The 22,246-nt window shown below is 47.4% G+C and overlaps 1 protein-coding gene across 1 annotated transcript in view; it reads right to left on the minus strand.

Moving 5' to 3' along the window:
* PLXNA2 (plexin A2) overlaps positions 1–22,246 on the minus strand; it is a 513,443-nt gene that overhangs the window by 121,822 nt on the left and 369,375 nt on the right. The window contains exons 11-12 of the mRNA XM_030220548.1: positions 21,591–21,687; positions 20,894–21,084 (exon numbers count right to left, since the gene is read on the minus strand). Of these exons, the coding sequence (XP_030076408.1) occupies positions 20,894–21,084; positions 21,591–21,687 (288 nt within the window). The remainder of the gene's footprint in view (positions 1–20,893; positions 21,085–21,590; positions 21,688–22,246) is intronic.

Consider the following 22,246-nt stretch of genomic DNA (forward strand, 5'->3'; position numbering starts at 1 on the left):
AAAGGGTCTGCACCAGCTCCAGTTGATTCAGAATGCAGCAGCAAGACTCATAGAAGGTTGCAAGCGACGTGACCACATCAAACCATTTTGCAAAAACTTCATTGGCTACCAGTACAATAGAGGACTAAATTTTTTTTTTTTAATTATTTATTTATATTTTAATCAAATTAAACAAATTGTTACATTTGAACAGGCAATATAGAGAAAAACAATATTATATGAGAAACAATATTCCTTCCCATATCAGGCAAAATTATTCAAAAAGAAAACAATTTAGTCTTCTTTAGACCACAACAAAGAAGGGGGAAGTCTACCAAAATAAGAAGACTTGAGTATTTAAGAATTTTTAACAGAAGAAATATGCTTAGCATGCAAACCTATCTTGATACACTTAATTGTCTTCAAAGGGTTAACGGTTAGTCAATTTCTTCGTATCAACAAATACTTTTAGCTGTTCTGGTTGATGAAAAATGTATTTTAGTCCCAGATATTTTACAACACATCTGCAGGGGTAATTAAGATAGAAGGAAGCCCCTATAGATATAACTTCTGATCTCAATATTAAAAACAACTTCCTCCTCTCTTGAGTTTGCTTTGTTATATCAGGGTATATCCAAATTCTTTTACCCCTAAATAATGTCTGCATTTTTTTAAAGTATAGTCGTAATACTGCGTCTAAGTCTTGCTGAAAAACAAAAGAAGCAATTAGAGTTGATCTCTCAGAGTTTAAACTTAGAGTTGTCTCTAATATATCAGTAATGTTCAAAGATTCTTCCTGATTTTCCCTTGGAGTAGCTTGTAAAGTTGTTACAATATACAGGACTAAATTTAAAACTCTATGTCTGATCTTCAAGGCCCTGAAAGGAAATGGCCCCGAGTATCTGAAGAATAGGATGATCCTCCACACACCGCCAAGGACACTAAGGTCCTGCCAAGGACTTTCACTAACTACACCCTCTCCAAAGACATTACACGATGTGATACCCGCAAGCGAGCCTTCTCCAGAGTAGCCCCCACACTCTGGAATGCATTGCCTGAAAGGCTCCGCTTAACACAAGACTACCTCTACTTCAGGAAGCAGGTGAAAGCTTGGCTCTTCAACCAAGCCTTTAATGGAAGAAGTAACTAACTTGTTAGTCTCACTCACACACACAAGGATTGACTCACATACTGCAGCGGGACATGTTTATCCACTCCTACTCTAGCTGAGATAATATTTAACCATCTCTCTGACCTCACGTGCAACTTTCTTCAAATCAATCACCTTACTTTCTAATTCTTCCTACTTTCTTACTCATCTATATGTTACAACTTTGCCTTACCCTTCACTACCAATGTTCTAGTACATATTGTGTTGTCATTGCAAGTAGTATACCATGCCACACTTTGTATTGTTGTTCGAATATTTTTACTGCTCTAATTGCCTCCTGCTCATGTTTGATCTATTCTTACTATACACCGCCTTGAGTGAATTCCTTCAAAAAGGCGGTAAATAAATCCTAATAAATAAACACTGGATCTTTCCATTTCTGTGCAATGCAAACTTTGGCAATAAACAACAACTGTCTGATTAAATGCTTATGAAAAGCTAAATAGAGTGGAGGCGTTCCAAGGAGAATGAAAGCTGGGTCCATTGGGATGTCAATCTGAAGTAAATTGGAAATGCAAGTAACTGTCATTTCCCAAAAAGATGGAACATGTGAACATGTCCCCCAAATATGTACCTGGGTAGGCCATCCCCGACAGCATAAGGGAGAGGACTGCACCTGCCACTTAAGTATGTGATGTGGAGTGAGATAAGTAGAGAACTCTCAGTTGAGTATTAGTAAGTGTCAGTGAGACAGAAGAGTGGAAAGAATAAGACCATACCGAAGTCCAACCAGGATGCCACCTCTGTAGGACAGTACCTTACAAAACCAGAACATTGCATCAGTGATCTTACGGTAAGAACACTAAAAGGAAATTTTAAGGCAATCCAGGAACGTAAGACGTTTGAAGGCAAAATGATTCAATATTTTGACACCTACCAGACAGGACTTAACAAAGATCTGGGTTTTCTATCCCACTATAAACCATGAAATTCTACTGCGTTGTCACTCTCTTATCTGCCATCCATCTCTCCCTGTCTCTCACCTAATCCACCCCATCTTCTTCCTGTGATAAAGCCATTGGAAAGCCTCTGGGTTTCACTTTTTATTCTGATATTTGTCAACATTTGCTTATTTCCGATCTGAAGAAGAAGGGTCATGAACTTTATCTTACCACAACATCACTTTGTATTTGTTTACACCGGAGTCCGTAACGCCTCTCCGGTACTATGTACGCCACATTGAGCCTACAAATAGGTGGGAAAATGTGGGATACAAATGTAACAAATAAATAAAATGTATTAAGTTAGTCCAATAAAAAAGATATCGTCTTCTTTTCTTTTCTTTTCTATGCTTTGATCTATTTATTACCTATAAAAGTGGACCTACACGGCTACCACACCACTTTTCTCTGGTCAGTAAAGAGTCTGGGATTTTCTGTTTTCAGGTGCGGCCGGTGGATGGTGTGAAGGATGCAGGGCAGTGTGCAGAGTCCCACTGTGGGATCTCAGTTGCATAAGTCAGTAAGGGCCATGTGGAAGAGAACGGATACTCAAGGGTTAGGCTGGCCCTGTCTCTTATCCAGGCAGAGACTTGGGCCATTCTCTAGGATGCTGCTCGTTCCCTGTAGGGTCAAAAGGCCCTAGAACAAAGGGAGCAGACCACTGCTGCTCCCATGGGGGTGAGGGCTTAACCGTATCGTGGAGCAGAGCTGCAGTCGGCCGGGTGGTAAGGCTCCTAGGTCTGAGCAGTCCTCCTTTGCCTAACTTTGAGATACAACAGTAAATCTTCCTGTGGACTGAAACACACCCTCTCCCCCAGCTGGTATTTTTATTTTATCCTACTTCACATCCTTGCTTATGTCTTACTGCTTCATTATTTTCTTTCCCTTGTGTCTCTACTTAACCACTTAACAGTGGTCTCAAAAATCATTGCTGGCAAGCAGATATCATTCCTTTAACCCCCTGCTTCCCCCCAAGCAGTCATTTGTTGAATGGGGGGGGGGGGGGGGGGGGGGGAGAAGGCCTTTTCTCTTTATCCTGCCTAATTTTTTTTTTTTAATCTGTTCTGAGGTCAGTCAGGGCTGCTGTCAAGCCCCAGCATGGGGTCTATTTCTATTGTGCCAAGAGTGGGCAACTCAACTCACTTTTAAACAAGCAGAGCCACCAATTAACCACTTTCCAAAGAGAAAACCTTCAGCTCCAAACCTCACCAACTACCCTGAGCTTCTGCAGCCAGAGGAACTCACGTCAGTACCACAGAGAAATTTTGCTGAGGCTTAGCTGCTCATGCAGGCCCACACGCCACTACAGCGTTGGCATTAGTGGAGACTGCGGTGTGGATTCCAGGAATGGATGGATTTGAGGCAATCACCCGCAAAGAGTGGAGAAGCATCCATGGAATACCAGAGAGTGGCTGGCCAGGGAGGCAAGAGCTGTAGAGGGGAAGACGATAACATGCACAGGTAAGAGGATTTCATGATAAAATCTTATTTATTGTGGAATCCATAAAGCATCTTGCAGGTGGTAAGCATCGATGTTCTACTCTCAGGGGTGGCCCAAGACAATCTGCCACCTGAGGTGAGGAATGAGTCACCGACGCCACCCCCCCCCCCCCCCCCCCAACGCAAGGAATGAGACGCCGTCACCACCCTGAGGCGAGGAATGAGCCACCGCCCCTCCACCTTCCCCCTCTTGAGGCGAGGAATGAGTTGCCACCACCGCCACTCCCCACCAAAGTATGTCATCTCCCCCCTTCCTTCCCCAGCCCCCTTCCACCAATTTACCTTTTCTTTCTCGTTTTCCCAAAAGCAGCGGCAGTGATTCCCAGAGGCTGCCCTGCCGCCTCTGGGACCCAGCCTCTTCTCTCTTCTGTGCTTCTCTGATCTAAATTCCTGTTTCCTCAAAGTGTATTTAAACTCTTGAATTCATTGCTAGAGAATGTGGTAAAAGCAGTTAGCTTAGCAGAGTTTAAAAAAGGGTTGGACATGTTCCTAAAAGAAATGTCCATAAGCCACTATTAAGATGGACTTGGGAAAATTCACTGCTTATATCTAGGATATCAAATCTGTTTACTGTTTTTGGATCTCACCAGGTACTTGTGACCTGGATTGGCCGTTGTTGGAAACAGGATACTGGGCTTGATGGGCCTTCGGTCTGTCCCAGTTTGGCAATGTTTACATGCTTAACTACAGCAATACTTGACAGCATTATCCCCATAGTGGGGCAACGGGAGATAAATTGACTTGTCCAAGGTCCCAAGCAATGCCAGTGGTGGAACTGAGATTTCAAGCCTGTTCTCATCCACTGCTATGCCTTTTCTCCTTTACTGCCCTGCACCTCCAGCCATTCCCACACACCTGCTGGCATCAGGCAAGCAGAGGCTAAAGATCAGGATGCATTAAAGGTGAGAAATGAGAGGATATGTCCAGGGGTAAGGCTGTAGGTAGAGTTAAGATGCTCTTACTTACTGCCATTAAGTAGTTAATGCATTCAGTAGAGCCTCCTGTGGCAGGCAGCAGACTAGATATGATTGTATTATTGACTTTCTCGTTTTAGACTATAATTACAGCTTTACAGCATTTAACTTCAGTGCTCTGTTTTTTTTTTTTTTTTTACAGTGCAGTTTTCATGTCTTTATCAGAAGGTGACATTATAGCCCACTGCAAGACACAAAGCCATTAGCAGTACATCTGTCTCACTCATTGGCCTCCCTCTTCCTTTTTCTCTCCCACCCTCCAGGGTCTGCTCCTCAGATCCTCATATTGTGACTTCTTGTTTTGGGGTTTGTTTCCTCTGAGCAGGGTTCTTTAGTGCCTTTCAAGCATTTCTATATCATTAATACATCCTGTCTGTCGGTCTTCTAGAGTATGTAGACTTAAATTCTTACTGCAGGCTCTGGACCATCTTGGCAAGCTTCTGTTGGACTGTCTCCCAAGCCTGTCTCTATACCATCTTGGCTACCGTCAAGTCTAATGGGCAACGTACTCTACATGAGGCTTTGCTAATAGCCAATATTGACTTGAGTGAGTGCTGGAGAAATCAATGTGTGCAGGGCCCACTAACATGTTTATATAATCAAGAACCTAGGAATATCAGAGTTGCCATACTGGTCAAACTGAAGGTCCATCTAGCCCAGTATCTTGTTTCCGATAGAGACCAGTCAGGTCACAAACACCTGGAGAGACCGCCCCCCCTCCCCCAAATAGCAATATTCCATGCTACTTAACCCCACAGATAAGCAGTGATTTCCCCAGATCTACTTATATGGTCTGTGCCAGAGCCGGTGGTGGGAGGCGGGGCTGGTGGTTGGGAGGTGGGGATAGTGCTGGGCAGACTTATACGGTCTGTGCCAGAGCCGGTGGTGGGAGGCGGGGCTGGTGGTTGGGAGGTGGGGATAGTGCTGGGCAGACTTATACGGTCTGTGCCAGAGCCGGTGGTGGGAGGCGGGGCTGGTGGTTGGGAGGTGGGGATAGTGCTGGGCAGACTTATACGGTCTGTGCCAGAGCCGGTGGTTGGGAGGCAGGGCTGGTGGTTGGGAGGTGGGGATAGTGCTAGGCAGACTTATACGGTCTGTGCCAGAGCCGGTGGTTGGGAGGCGGGGCTGGTGGTTGGGAGGTGGGGATAGTGCTAGGCAGACTTATACGGTCTGTGCCAGAGCCGGTGGTGGGAGGCAGGGCTGGTGGTTGGGAGGTGGGGATAGTGCTAGGCAGACTTATACGGTCTGTGCCAGAGCCGGTGGTTGGGAGGCGGGGCTGGTGGTTGGGAGGTGGGGATAGTGCTAGGCAGACTTATACGGTCTGTGCCAGAGCCGGTGGTGGGAGGCAGGGCTGGTGGTTGGGAGGTGGGGATAGTGCTAGGCAGACTTATACGGTCTGTGCCAGAGCCGGTGGTTGGGAGGCGGGGCTGGTGGTTGGGAGGTGGGGATAGTGCTGGGCAGACTTATACGGTCTGTGCCAGAGCCGGTGGTGGGAGGCGGGGCTGGTGGTTGGGAGGTGGGGATAGTGCTAGGCAGACTTATACGGTCTGTGCCAGAGCCGGTGGTGGGAGGCAGGGCTGGTGGACATGGACGTCCTTCACTGAAACATAAAAAAAAAAAAAAAAGGACGGCCCTGACGAGCACTTGGACGTTTTTCCCCAGATTTTTTTGTGATGGGTGTTCTTCTGTGAGGACGTCCAAATCAAAAAACCTATTTGGACGTCCCTTTTGATTATGCCCCCCTCCAGGTCTCTCCCAGCCAATCACAGCGCGTTTAGCTGTCACCGGTGTCAGCTAAACGCGCTGTGATTGGCTGAGAGAGACCTGGAAGGGGGCATAATCGAAAGGGATGTCCAAATAGGTTTTTTTGACGTCCTCACATGGCCCGATGCTGGCGGTGGTAATTTGGGGCAACTCTCACCCCCCATCGCCCCCAGAGCCACGCGTTCCCGAGGAGGAGGGTCTGCAAGGTCAGCCGCAATCCACCCCCTTCTTCCGAAAGTGGGGTGGCAGGGATCACCGGCTGTACCGGCGGCTGCAGCTTGCGCTCCGGCCCGCGGCTCTGACAAGTGCTCGTCAGGGACATCCTTGCCATCACAGAGCAGCCAGCATAACGCTTGGCTGCTCTGCGCATGCTCGACCGGCCAACTGGTTTCCGAAGGAATAGAGAATGTAAGTGAGCTACAACGAGCAGCTCATTTGCATTCCATTTCCTTGATGCATGGCCGTTCCCTACCGATTCGCTATGGAATCAGTAAGGGAAGGGCTCTTCCCAGGACTTTAGTGCATCTAACCCTTAGTATGGACTTCACTTCCCTGTTTGTTTAACTAACAGCTACTTGCCCCCCAGAAACTCTGCTGAAATGAATTCAGGTTAAAATCCAGGACATGTGAATATCTCAATAAAAGAGCCTTACCCCCAATTAGTATCATAGTGATGTAAATTTGGGGCTAGTCAGCTTCAGTGATGCACATTTAACCCATCTTTTTGAAAAAATCTACGGAAAGAGCCAAAACACATAAAGTCCACACTCACTGTTCACTAATGCATCATACATCCACTTCTGAACTCTCATCCCCGTAATCTCACATCAATTATACCTCTACTCACAGAAATATGTAAACCATATGTCTTCATGCCTTAACACTGCCCTTTAAGCTTCCCATTGTCTCCTTCCAATGTTTCAATGTTTGTGTTCCATTGTTATATTCCTTAACGTTACGTCGATTGTCTCGCATAACTCTGCACAATGTAACCCATAACCAAGTTGTAACAAACTGTATTTCCATCATTTATATCATATTGTAAGCCACACTGAGCCCGCAAAAAGGTGGGAAAATGTGGGATACAAATGGAATAAATAATAATAATAATAACCATTCCTCACCCCGAGATGTTTCCCAGGTAAGAATAAATCCCTACCACAATTACAGTAAGCACTGAAGGTTACCACAGCTGTATTCAATTTAATTTTCCCTGATCTCGTTACCAGTTCTGTAGTCTCTCTTCCTTTTAAGGACAGAGACCTCAAAAACTCCAAGATGCTTTGATTTGGGAGTGGTGAGGGGACAGCAAGCAGGACCTGTGACACTTGAGAATGCAGGGCCCTGGGGTCAAGAGATTCGACTGAGCTGTTGGCGCTGGATTCAACAACAGGCCACAAACCCAGCCACGGGATTGTTTTTCCTCTAACACGAGTGAAAGAAGGATAGTGAAAGTTGGAGGGGGTGGGGGGGAGGAACAGGAGGAACCAGTGGTCTGAGCAAAGCCTGCAATAGAGACTTGTTCCTCCAAGGGGGTGTCACCCACACTTTTTGGAGACTGAAAACCAGCTGGAACAGCATCTCAAGGTGGATTTTGTTGCTATAGAAACAACAAAAATACGTGTGTGTGTTTGTACGTGTGTGTTGTGTGTGCACGTATGGTAGTGGTTGGGGAGGGGAGGGGAGGGGAGACACCTGCCTATAGTTAAAAACCAAGCAATGATTCTGGTTTGTTTCTTTTTGTGCAAGGTGAGAATGAAATGTCCCGGAGTGCGACAACAGAAGAGTGATGATCGAGTTCTGTCCCTGCACAAGTCAGGGTTAAGAGAGTGACCGTGTTATCTATCCTTTGCTCTTATGCTTCAGGAAAGGGTCTCCTTGACCTTCTGAATAAAGAGGCAAGCTTTTAAATAAACCTGGGGAACTAGACACCTGAAGGCCCAGGGCAATGTCAGCTGGAGGAAGGAGGCCTGGAATTTAAGAAGAAAAAAAAAGGCAGAGGGCTACTTATTAAAAGGTGCCAACATCCCCAGGTGCTGAATGCCAGGCGCCGCATGAATAGAGAACACTCAAAACTTCAGTAACAGCAAAACTAATAAGCATGTAATTAAGTTTACTGACATCTATTTTCTTCAAATGCTAATTTAAAAAGCAAGAAGTTACACCCCACCTGTAACTATTCTACTTTCCAGGAGAAGCAAATGCACCTGAAAAACCAAACAGGTCAGAGTCCCTGCGCTTGTTTTTCGGATGCATGATGTGCCTCTCCTAGAAAACAGAATTATATTGTTCTGTGTGTAGGGGCAGAGAAAGAACCTGCATATAATAATTGTAAACCACTTAGATTGTACCCCAGAAATAATGGAGTCATAACCGTGAAGGAATTCAAAAATACGTGATATAAAGACAGAAGATCCCTAAATGCCAAGAGAATGCAATCCAAGAGTACCGCATTTCTGCTCAAAGAAAAACTTTAATGACTACTTGAACTCCATAAAATCATGTGGGGGGGGGGGGGGGGGGGCAGTAACCTGCAAGGGAATGCAGTTAGAATCCGAAACAAAGGCATAGAGGGGTAACCTGCAAGGAGCGGCAGTTACAACCCTAAACAAAGGCATAGAGGGGTAACCTGCAAGGAGTGGCAGTTACAACCCTAAACAAAGTCATAGAGGGGTAACCTGCAAGGAGCGGCAGTTACAACCCTAGAAAAAGGCATAGAGGGGTAACCTGCAATGAGCGGCAGTTACAACCCTAAACAAAGGCATAGAGGGGTAACCTGCAAGGAGCGGCAGTTACAACCCTAAACAAAGGCATAGAGGGGTAACCTGCAAGGAGTGGCAGTTACAACCCTAAACAAAGTCATAGAGGGGTAACCTGCAAGGAGCGGCAGTTACAACCCTAGAAAAAGGCATAGAGGGGTAACCTGCAATGAGCGGCAGTTACAACCCTAAACAAAGGCATAGAGGGGTAACCTGCAAGGAGCGGCAGTTACAACCCTAGAAAAAGGCATAGAGGGGTAACCTGCAAGGAGTGGCAGTTACAACCCTAAACAAAGTCATAGAGGGGGTAACCTGCAAGGAGCGGCAGTTACAACCCTAAACAAAGGCATAGAGGGGTAACCTGCAAGGAGCGGCAGTTACAACCCTAGAAAAAGGCATAGAGGGGTAACCTGCAAGGAGTGGCAGTTACAACCCTAAACAAAGTCATAGAGGGGGTAACCTGCAAGGAGCGGCAGTTACAACCCTAAACAAAGGCATAGAGGGGTAACCTGCAAGGAGTGGCAGTTACAACCTTAAACAAAGGCATAGAGGGGTAACCTACAAGGAGCGGCAGTCACAACCCTAAACAAAGGCATAGAGGGGTAACCTGCAAGGAGCGGCAGTTACAACCCTAAACAAAGGCATAGAGGGGTAACCTGCAAGGAGTGGCAGTTATAACCCTAGAAAAAGGCATGGAGGGGTAACCTGCAAGGAGCGGCAGTTACAACCCCAGAAAAAGGCATAGAGGGGTAACCTGCAAGGAGTGGCAGTTACAACCCTAAACAAAGTCATAGAGGGGGTAACCTGCAAGGAGCGGCAGTTACAACCCTAAACAAAGGCATAGAGGGGTAACCTGCAAGGAGCAGCAGTTACAACCCTAAACAAAGGCATAGAGGGGTAACCTGCAAGGAGTGGCAGTTACAACCTTAAACAAAGGCATAGAGGGGTAACCTGCAAGGAGCGGCAGTTACAACCCTAGAAAAAGGCATAACCTGCAAGGAGTGGCAGTTACAACCCTAAACAAAGTCATAGAGGGGGTAACCTGCAAGGAGCGGCAGTTACAACCCTAAACAAAGGCATAGAGGGGTAACCTGCAAGGAGTGGCAGTTACAACCTTAAACAAAGGCATAGAGGGGTAACCTACAAGGAGCGGCAGTCACAACCCTAAACAAAGGCATAGAGGGGTAACCTGCAAGGAGCGGCAGTCACAACCCTAAACAAAGGCATAGAGGGGTAACCTACAAGGAGCGGCAGTTACAACCCTAAACAAAGGCATAGAGGGGTAACCTGCAAGGAGCGGCAGTTACAACCCTAAACAAAGGCATAGAGGGGTAACCTGTAAGGAGCGGCAGTTACAACCCTAAACAAAGGCATAGAGGGGGTAACCTGCAAGGAGCGGCTGTCACAACCCTAAACAAAGGCATAGAGGGGTAACCTGCAAGGAGTGGCAGTTACAACCCTAAACAAAGGCATAGAGGGGTAACCTGCAAGGAGCGGCAGTTACAACCCTAAACAAAGGCATAGAGGGGTAACCTGCAAGGAGCGGCAGTTACAACCCTAAACAAAGGCATAGAGGGGGTAACCTGCAAGGAATGGCAGCTACAACGCTATTCAATGGCATAGAGGGGTAACCTGCAAGGAGCGGCAGCTACAACGCTATTCAATGGCATAGAGGGGTAACCTGCAAGGAGCAGCAGTTACAACCCTAGAAAAAGGCATAGAGGGGTAACCTGCAAGGAGTGGCAGTTACAACGCTATTCAATGGCATAGAGGGGTAACCTGCAAGGAGCAGCAGTTACAACCTTAAACAAAGGCATAGAGGGGTAACCTACAAGGAGCGGCAGTCACAACCCTAAACAAAGGCATAGAGGGGTAACCTGCAAGGAGCGGCAGTTACAACCCTAAACAAAGGCATAGAGGGGTAACCTGCAAGGAGTGGCAGTTATAACCCTAGAAAAAGGCATGGAGGGGTAACCTGCAAGGAGCAGCAGTTACAACCTTAAACAAAGGCATAGAGGGGTAACCTACAAGGAGCGGCAGTCACAACCCTAAACAAAGGCATAGAGGGGTAACCTGCAAGGAGCGGCAGTTACAACCCTAAACAAAGGCATAGAGGGGTAACCTGCAAGGAGTGGCAGTTATAACCCTAGAATAAGGCATGGAGGGGTAACCTGCAAGGAGCAGCAGTTACAACCCTAAACAAAGGCATAGAGGGGTAACCTGCAAGGAGTGGCAGTTACAACCTTAAACAAAGGCATAGAGGGGTAACCTGCAAGGAGCGGCAGTTACAACCCTAGAAAAAGGCATAGAGGGGTAACCTGCAAGGAGTGGCAGTTACAACCCTAAACAAAGTCATAGAGGGGGTAACCTGCAAGGAGCGGCAGTTACAACCCTAAACAAAGGCATAGAGGGGTAACCTGCAAGGAGTGGCAGTTACAACCCTAAACAAAGTCATAGAGGGGGTAACCTGCAAGGAGCGGCAGTTACAACCCTAAACAAAGGCATAGAGGGGTAACCTGCAAGGAGCAGCAGTTACAACCCTAAACAAAGGCATAGAGGGGTAACCTGCAAGGAGTGGCAGTTACAACCTTAAACAAAGGCATAGAGGGGTAACCTGCAAGGAGCGGCAGTTACAACCCTAGAAAAAGGCATAGAGGGGTAACCTGCAAGGAGTGGCAGTTACAACCCTAAACAAAGTCATAGAGGGGGTAACCTGCAAGGAGCGGCAGTTACAACCCTAAACAAAGGCATAGAGGGGTAACCTGCAAGGAGTGGCAGTTACAACCTTAAACAAAGGCATAGAGGGGTAACCTACAAGGAGCGGCAGTCACAACCCTAAACAAAGGCATAGAGGGGTAACCTGCAAGGAGCGGCAGTTACAACCCTAAACAAAGGCATAGAGGGGTAACCTACAAGGAGCGGCAGTTACAACCCTAAACAAAGGCATAGAGGGGTAACCTGTAAGGAGCGGCAGTTACAACCCTAAACAAAGGCATAGAGGGGTAACCTGCAAGGAGCGGCAGTTACAACCCTAAACAAAGGCATAGAGGGGGTAACCTGCAAGGAGCGGCTGTCACAACCCTAAACAAAGGCATAGAGGGGTAACCTGCAAGGAGCGGCAGTTACAACCCTAAACAAAGGCATAGAGGGGTAACCTGCAAGGAGTGGCAGTTACAACCCTAGAAAAAGGCATAGAGGGGTAACCTGCAAGGAGTGGCAGTTACAACCCTAAACAAAGGCATAGAGGGGTAACCTGCAAGGAGTGGCAGTTACAACCTTAAACAAAGGCATAGAGGGGTAACCTGCAAGGAGTGGCAGTTACAACCTTAAACAAAGGCATAGAGGGGTAACCTGCAAGGAGCGGCAGTTACAACCCTAAACAAAGGCATAGAGGGGTAACCTGCAAGGAGCGGCAGTTACAACCCTAAACAAAGGCATAGAGGGGGTAACCTGCAAGGAATGGCAGCTACAACGCTATTCAATGGCATAGAGGGGTAACCTGCAAGGAGCGGCAGCTACAACGCTATTCAATGGCATAGAGGGGTAACCTGCAAGGAGCAGCAGTTACAACCCTAGAAAAAGGCATAGAGGGGTAACCTGCTAGGAGTGGCAGTTACAACCCTAAACAAAGGCATAGGGGGGGTAACCTGCAAGGAGCGGCAGCTACAACGCTATTCAATGGCATAGAGGGGTAACCTGCAAGGAGCAGCAGTTACAACCCTAGAAAAAGGCATAGAGGGGTAACCTGCAAGGAGTGGCAGTTACAACCTTAAACAAAGGCATAGAGGGGTAACCTGCAAGGAGTGGCAGTTACAACCTTAAACAAAGGCATAGAGGGGTAACCTGCAAGGAGTGGCAGTTACAACCTTAAACAAAGGCATAGAGGGGTAACTACTACTACTACTACTACTTAACATTTCTAGAGCGCTACTAGGGTTACGCAGCGCTGTACAATTTAACAAAGAGAGACAGTCCCTGCTCAAAGAGCTTACAATCTAATAGACAAGTGAACGGTCGGTCCGATCGGGGCAGTCAAATTGGGGCAGTCTGGATTCACTGAACGGTAAGGGTTAGGTGCCGAACGCAGCATTGAAGAGGTGGGCTTTAAGCAAAGACTTGAAGATGGGCAGGGAGGGGGCTTGGCGTAAGGGTTCAGGAAGGTTGTTCCAAGCATAGGGTGAGGCGAGGCAGAATGAGCGGAGCCTGGAGTTGGCGGTGGTGGAGAAGGGTACTGAGAGGAGGGATTTATCCTGTGAACGGAGGTTACGGGCGGGAACGTAAGGGGAGATGAGGGTAGAGAGGTAGTGAGGGGCAGCAGACTGAGTGCATTTGTAGGTAAGAAGGAGAAGCTTGAATTGAATGCGGTATCTGATCGGAAGCCAGTGAAGTGACCTGAGGAGAGGGGTGATATGAGTATATCGGTTCTGGCGGAATATGAGACGTGCAGCAGAGTTCTGAACAGACTGAAGGGGGGATAGATGGCTAAGTGGGAGGCCGGTGAGGAGTAAGTTGCAGTAGTCCAGGCGAGAGGTAATGAGAGCGTGGACGAGAGTTCGGGTGGTGTGTTCAGAGAGGAAAGGGCGAATTTTGCTGATGTTAAAGAGGAAGAAGCGACAGGTCTTGGCTATCTGCTGGATATGCGCAGAGAAGGAAAGAGAGGAGTCAAAGATGACTCCGAGGTTGCGGGCAGATGAGACGGGGAGGATGAGGGTGTTATCAACTGAGATAGAAAGTGGAGGAAGAGGAGAAGTGGGTTTTGGTGGAAAGACGATAAGCTCGGTCTTGGACATGTTCAGTTTCAGGTGGCGGTTGGACATCCAGGCAGCAATGTCGGATAAGCAGGCCGATACCTTTGCCTGGGTCTCCGCGGTGATGTCTGGTGTGGAGAGATACAGTTGGGTGTCATCAGCATAGAGATGATACTGGAAACCATGAGATGAGATCAGGGAGCCCAGGGAAGAGGTGTAGATTGAGAAGAGAAGGGGTCCAAGGACTGATCCCTGGGGAACACCAACAGATAAGGGGATGGGGGTGGAGGAAGATCCATGAGAGTGAACTTTGAAGGTGCGGTTGGAGAGATAGGAGGAGAACCAGGAGAGGACAGAGCCCTGGAACCCAAATGAGGACAGTGTGGCAAGAAGTAAGTCATGATTGACAGTGTCAAAAGCAGCGGATAGATCCAGGAGGATGAGGATGGAGTAGTGGCCTCTGGATTTGGCAAGGAACAGGTCATTACAGACTTTAGAAAGTGCTGTTTCTGTCGAGTGAAGAGGGCGAAAACCGGATTGAAGCGGATCAAGGATGGCATGAGAGGAGAGAAAATCAAGGCAGCGGCTGTGGACTGCGCGCTCAAGTATCTTGGAGAGGAAGGGTAGGAGGGAGATGGGGCGGTAGTTGGAGGGACAGGTAGGGTCTAGTGATGGTTTTTTGAGGAGTGGCGTGACTACAGCATGCTTGAAGGTGTCGGGGACAGTTGCAGTGGAGAGAGAGAGGTTGAGGATATGACAGATGGAGGGGGTGATAGTAGGAGAGATGGTGTTAAGTAAGTTGGTGGGGATGGGATCAGAGGAACAAGTGGTGCATTTTGAGGAGGAAAGAAGGCGGGCGGTTTCCTCCTCGGAGATATCAGGAAAGGAGGAGAAAGAGGTCTGGGTTGGTTGGTTGAGGGAGAGGGTTGAAGGGTGAAGAGGAGGAGGTGGCTTGGTAGTGAACTCAAGGTTGATCTTTTGCACCTTGTCGCGGAAGTAGTCAGCCAGTGATTGAGGAGAGAGTGACGGGGGGGTGGGAGCGGAGGGCACTTTGAGGAGGGAGTTAAGGGTGGCGAAGAGACGACGAGGGTTAGAGCTGAGAGAATTAGTCAATTGGGTGTAATAGTCCTGTTTGGCAAGGAATAGTGAGGACTGGAAGGAGGATAGCATGAATTTGTAGTGAAGGAAATCTGAATGGGTGCGAGATTTCCTCCAGAGGCGTTCAGCAGATCGGGCGCAGGAGCGAAGGTAACGGATGCAAGGGGTCAGCCAGGGCTGGGGATTAGTACGCCTTGTGGGACGGGAGGTGGATGGTGCAAGGGTGTCCAGAGCAGAGGAGAGAGTGGCATTGTAAGCGGAGACAGCCTCGTCAACAGACTCGGAGGACATGATGGAGGGGAGGAGATTAGAAATACTAGATGATAAGGTGGGAGGGTCAATAATCTGGAGATTCCTGGAAGTAGTGGTTAATGTTGGGCGGGGCTGAGGGGGAGGGTGAAGAAGTGTGAAGGTGATCAGGTGATGATCAGAGACAGGAAGAGCTGAGGTGTGGAAATTGGAGGGTGAGCCGGAAGAGGAGAGGACGAGGTCAAGGCAATGGCCATCACGGTGAGTAGGGGTGGTGGAACAAAGCTGGAGGTTGAAGGATGATGTTAGAGTGAGGAACTGAGAAGCGTGAGAGTTGGACAGGTCATCAACGTGTATGTTGAAGTCTCCGAGAATGAGGGATGGAGATGAGGGTTCAAGAAAAACAGAAAGCCAGGCATCGAAGTCGGTGAGGAAGGAAGGGAGGGATTTATCAGGGGGGCGGTAAATGACTGCCACTCTGAGTGGCAACGGGTAGAATAGACGGATGGAGTGGACTTCAAAGGATGAGAAGCAGTGAGACTGTGGTAGGAGGAGGGGTTGGAAGCTACAGGAGGGCGAGAGTAGTAACCCGACGCCTCCTCCACGGCCAACTAGGCGGGGAGTATGGGAGAAGAGATAGCCTCCATGGCATAGAGCCGCAACTGAGGCAGAGTCGTCAGGGGAGAGCCAGGTTTCAGTTAGGGCAAGCAGGTGAAGGGAATGAGAGATGAAGAGATCGTGGGTGAAGGGAAGTTTGTTGCAGACCGAGTGGGCATTCCACAGTGCACATGAGAAGGGGAGGGAAGAGGGGGGGAGGAGGGGAATAGATATGAGATTGGAGACATCCCGGAAACGTTTGCATGGATAGGACGAAGACAGGTGTGGGGGACCTGGATTGGGATTGATGTCTCCTGCGGATAGCAGGAGGAGGAGCAAGAGAGTGCGGAGGAGGGTGGGGGAGGTAGGGCGACGAAGGCGACGAAGACGGGATGCGCTTAGGAGGAATGGGGATGGGTTAATGGCAGGAAGGAAGTGTTGAAGGTTGAGAGCTAGGAAGGAGGAGGGGGACAGGAGAGATGGTGAGGTGGTGAGGGACGGGGGTGAGTAGGGTATTGCAGTAGTGAGCAAGATGGGAGAGGACATGGGTGGGCAGTGAGTTCCAGTGGTAGACAGCGGTAGGGGGAGGGGAAAAAGATTAGGAAGGGACAGGGCAAGGAAGAGAATGTGTAAAGGGGCCATAAGTAGTAACTGAGGTGTTATGGGTATATATGTAGTGACTGAGGTGTTAAGCGATAGATAGAACGGCAGAGCTGGATTAGAGGCTTAAAACTGGAATGGTAGGCAGCAGGCAGGTAGGCACTGCCCAGTAAGAACAAGTCACACCCACTATGTTTGAAAAATGTGGGAGGAAAGGAGGTGAAGAGCCTGAACACAGAGACAGAGCAGTTATCTGCAGGCAGATTAGGTTGCTTGGGAGGGTAACCTGCAAGGAGCGGCAGTTACAACCCTAAACAAAGGCATAGAGGGGTAACCTGCAAGGAGTGGCAGTTACAACCCTAAACAAAGACATAGAGGGGGTAACCTGCAAGGAATGGCAGCTACAACGCTATTCAATGGCATAGAGGGGTAACCTGCAAGGAGCGGCAGCTACAACGCTATTCAATGGCATAGAGGGGTAACCTGCAAGGAGCAGCAGTTACAACCCTAGAAAAAGGCATAGAGGGGTAACCTGCTAGGAGTGGCAGTTACAACCCTAAACAAAGGCATAGGGGGGGTAACCTGCAAGGAGCGGCAGCTACAACGCTATTCAATGGCATAGAGGGGTAACCTGCAAGGAGCAGCAGTTACAACCCTAGAAAAAGGCATAGAGTACAAGTGCCCCAAGCAATCCTCTCCAAACCCCAGGTGCATGTCTCGGAGCAAGTAAATGGCAACATGTAGAATTTATGAAGTAGATGTGTATTTCCTTTGTGAAACAGGAAATAGCACACTGATGCCCAGAACACACTGCTTTGAGAACTGCACGTGCTGAGGACAATACACACATAGGAAGCCGGTTTTTGAAAACTGGTACTTCGTCACAATGGACCATTTACCATGCAAACCTGCTTTTTAGACATGGGAATGTAGCACAAGCTTTCCACAATGGCTTTCTTAGGGCACTCTGGGAACTGTAGTTTTGCAGTGGTGGAAGGACATGTACAATCAGAACTGGGTATCCCAGAATCATTTTGAAGGGCGTTGGACACCCTGAGGCGTGCTTCGGATTAACAACCAGGTCCTGATAACCTCACCCACCCTAAGTACCAGTTACAAAGCCAAGCGCTTGCTCCCTTTCCTTAAGAATCCAAAGGGCAGATTTTAACATTTAAACACCGAGGACCTGCTGCATATTCATGAACATGAAAGATCAGATTCAGACAGACTCGAAGAAACTCATTAATTCCCACATTTAGCCACTGACCTTGGCTTAGAGTTATGCATATGAGGTTTTAGATTTGTTTTTCAGATAGTGAAATCAGCTTTAGACCAGTTCAGCTGTAACCTGTAGGACCCGTAGCACAGAAAATTTCCCTGAGTTCTCCAGAGACTCCAGTAAATGTAGCGTAAGCCACACAGCCACCTCTTGTAGAGCCCTGTATAACGCAGAAAATCAATCCACTGCTAATTACCTCCCAGGCTTAATTACAATTCAGAGGGCAGAGTGGGCCACCCTGAACGAATGGAAAAAAATCACAGGTAATGGGCATTCACTGTCACAGCGAATTGTTTGTTCATTAAAATTATCACAAACTCATTTTGGAGAACATGGAAGGTCCTTAATGACTGCATAGTGAAATGGTGAGAAAGAAGCCGCATGAAGGGATCGGTCAGTGCCAGCAGGATATATGGACTGCACTCTGGATGATGCCTTTGGCTTTAACTGCTTTTACCCTTTACAAAGTCAACCATTATCCCATTGCCTTTCCTTCAGTCTCAGTTGTTCTTACTTAGAGGCTGGTTGAATTTCAGGTTAGTACCAAAACAGGCCCGAAATTTGTATTTGGCCTTGTTTTGGTTTTGGCCAAAAGGGCCAGTGCATTTTCGGCTGAAACCAAAACTTTGTGCAGTGCTCATAGCTGTCATAGAAACAGCTCCAACTCCCTCCCTCCCTCTTCCAGAACAGAAAGGCCTCCCCCCCCCCCACACTCCAGACCTACCTGTAAGCCCCCCTCCCCATGCCTACCATACCGCTGGTGGTTTAGTGACTACTTAGGGCAGGAGCGATCCCCAGTCATTCCTGCTGCTGCCAGCTTGGCTTTCAAAATGGCGGCCAGGACCTCCAGCGGTATTCTCAGGAGACTGCCACTGGAGGTCATGGTAGCCATTTTGAGACTGGAGCCAGTCAGGGCAGGAGCAACTGGGGATCACTTCTACCCCGACTAGCCATTCCTACTGGAGAGAGGGCATGGGGGCTTCTTCTGTTCAGGGGGAGTGAGGGAAGGACTGGGGATCCTTCTGGTTTTTTTCGGGAAGGGAGGGGAAGGGCTGATCTTGCTTGGGGGCTGGGCTGGGCCTGGCCCGAGCAGCGAATTTTAGCAACAATTTCGGTTTCGGCCCAAACTGAGAAACCCAGTTTTGGTCGCCCTCTATTCCTACTGTCCCTAATAATGTAACTCCTTCAGCAATCACCACTGATTCATACCCCAAACCCAGAAGCTTTAGTGACAAGACACTGGAACTTACTGAACATACAAGCACATCCAGACTAGCAGAGCATGGATTGATATAACTGCATCCTGAGGTTGATTAGTTAAGTCTCGTCCTGAGCAAGGTCCCATCTGCATGATCAACACTATCACTTAAAGCTTTGGCAGTACATTCCAAGAACCCCCCCCCCTTCCTATCTTAACTTCAAAATGTAATTCAGTAGCAATGACTTTCAAGCAAACCATTTCTGCAAACTCCCCCCCCCCTTCCCCTACCCTGCCCCCAATAATACCAACACCCAGAACTAGTTACAAAGCTTGTTCTTGAAATGGGATCTACCTTGTCATATGAAAATCCAAATAACGTTAGTTTAAAAACAGTAATGTCAGTAGCAGGGCCAAAATGTATTTATTTAAAATATTTATAGCCTGGAATATCCATCATCCAAGGCCGGTAACGATGAAACAAACACAATGAGCCAAATAGGACAATACTAGATATTGACATTCAAACATTTTCGTAAAATATAGTCATTCTCCAACCATAACACCTTAAATTCATTCGACAATCAAGTGCTTAATTTTCTAATTAATTCTTACCATTCAAAATCAGTATACAGATGGTTAATGACTAGGGGCTTGATATTCAAAACTATTTAACCGTCCAGAAACGGCTCCTGGCTGGTTAAATAGCATTTTAGCACCTAACCATGGATAGTCAGCGCCAAACCGGCTATGCTTAGCGGTTAAAATAGGTTGCATCGTTAGCAGGCCTATCTTTAACCGCTAAGCACTTAACCAGTTAACACTGAATACTGGCTTAACCAGTTAAGTTGCCAGGGTCAAAAAATGAAACCAGATATTCAATGCCAGTTGCCGGGAAATGGCCCGGCATTGAATATCTGGGTTTAATGCCGGTGACGGACAGCAAAAGCGTTGCCCGCTACCAGCTGAATATCAGGGAGATATCTGTCTACCATTAAAAAGCTTCAGAAAATAGAAAAACGTTTCAACAACTTCCAGAACTGGGGACAATTCCCCATACACTGTAGTTTCTATGGAATAGAATTCCACAAACGTCCTCCTGCAACATAAAATGCGCTCGGCTGGTAATCATCCGATCTAATATGCTGAAAGAAAGGCACATCCGGCAGAAACTTACTTGATGAGCGCAGTGTGCAGGCCGCTCAAGAAATACATGTTGTCCTTAGAATGAAATCCTCCTCTTATGAGTTTACTGAGATGTGCACACTGCCCTTGTTAAATGCAGTCCAGACCCCTCAAGTTAGGTACCAACCTGGCGTGTAAATTATAGAATCCTTGCGTTTACGTGCAAGACTGTTACAGTTACACATGTAAGTGCTAGCTGGATGCTAAGTGGTATTCTGTAATATTAGCCTACAACTCATAAAAACGTAAGAATAGCCATAGCGGGTCAGACCAATGGTCCATCTAACCCAGTATCCCGCTTCCAACAGTGGCCGATCCAAGTCACAAGTACCTGGCAAAATCCCAAAGAGCAGCGACATTCTAGAACCCCAAAGAGTAGCAAGATTCCAGAATCCCAAGCAAGATTCCATATAGAATCCCAAAGAGTAGCAAAATTCCGGAACCCTAAAGAGCAGCAAGATTCAGGAATCTCAAACAGTTGCAAGATTCCCTGCTACCAATCCCATGTCTATCGCAATAGCAGACTATGCATAAACGCAATAGGGTATACATAGGGTCGCATGGGCGGGGCAAGAGCCAGTCCCACATTCATATGCGTAAGTTACAGAATACTGAAACTGATGTGCGAAGGTGCTACATTTTGTCATGCTAGTTTACGCCTGCTACTGTCATGGCCTAAATGTAGGCGCATGAATGCCAACGTACGCTAAAATTCAATAATGAAATCTCGGCGCCAGATCCCGTTATTAAATTAGAACATAGCATTTGGCGTTATGGCGCTCTTTATAGAATTGCCTCCTATAAGCCTATTTCTCCCTCCTATGGTCATTTGGCGAGCTGGTTGGCCTCACCTCTGTGATGCGCGGATTGGTGCATTTCACATTTTCGCTGGACCAGTCAAGCCATTGGCTCTGTGGTGAGCTGCAGTGCTGGTGGAGAGTACACCGGCCTTCCCCTCTGCACCAGCCGCACTCAAACTTCTGGTCAGCCTTCAGACACTGGCCGCAGCTCTCTCGCTGGGCAGCACACTTGTACAGGTGGACTGTGGGACGAAAGAGAAAAAGAGAGAGAGAGAAAGTGAGGACCCAAGGGAACACAGCTGCAGAGAAAATCCTGGCAGAACGCTCAAAGGTTCTGCTTGTTTTCTTTTTATATTACATAATTACGGTGCATCACGAAGCAATGCTTCAAAATTTAGCAATATTGTACAAATATAGCAATGAAGAGTTAATCTGTTTTCTCCTGTCCTCATTGTTCCATATCTGCATATTGAACAAATCGGAAAAATTAAAAGTCTACTTTCACTTTACTGAATGAGAACAAAACAGTTGATGCAGGGGCAATAATTCTCCATTTTCTCACTTGAACCAGTAGCCACGTTTACTTATTACAAACCACGTGCATCTCCACTGAGGGATCCTAAATGACCCCTTTCTGATGTGCAAGTAAAAACCAAAAACAAGGCCCATCTTTGTCTCAGCTAAGCAAAGTTTGCTGTAGTCCGGGGCTGGAACTGGTGAGATGAGGCAAGAAGGAATTAGCCACTACCTTTAATGCCCTCTGGATTGTCGATGATGAAGTTTCCGTTCCAGACGACAGCGAATTCCACAGGCAGGTTACTGATGTCCATTCCATCGTAGAGGTACTAAGGAGAGAGGCAAGGAGACAGCATTGAGTGTGCACTCAGATTTGCAGGGATCCTATCACACATACAAATTTAAATTGGCAGGTGGCTTTTAGACTAACCTCTCTATTGAGGCCTGAGCTTTGGAACGCATCTGACAACGTGGTCTCTGGGGTTCGAAAACTCAGGCCTCAATAGAATGGTTAGTCTGTTAACAGTGGTTCCCAAACCTGTCCTGGGAGAACCCAAGCCAGTCAGTTTTACAGGATATCCATGATGAATATTCTCGAGATTGATTTGCATGTATTGCTTACACTGCATGCAAATTTCTCTCATGCATCTTCAGTGTGGATATCGATAAGAACATAACATAAGAACATAAGCTTTGCCGAAGGTCCATCAAGCCCAGTATCCTGTTTCCAACAGTGGCCAATCCAGGTCACAAGTACCTGGCAAGATCCCAGAACAGTGTAACCGATTTTATGCTGCTTATTCTAGCAGTGAATTTTCCCAAGTCCATCTTAATAATGGCTTATGGACTTTTCTTTGAGAAAATTATCCACATCTTTTTAAAACCCTG

Source organism: Microcaecilia unicolor, chromosome 12, assembly GCF_901765095.1.
Source record: "Microcaecilia unicolor chromosome 12, aMicUni1.1, whole genome shotgun sequence".
In the NCBI taxonomy this organism is placed as follows: domain Eukaryota; kingdom Metazoa; phylum Chordata; class Amphibia; order Gymnophiona; family Siphonopidae; genus Microcaecilia; species Microcaecilia unicolor.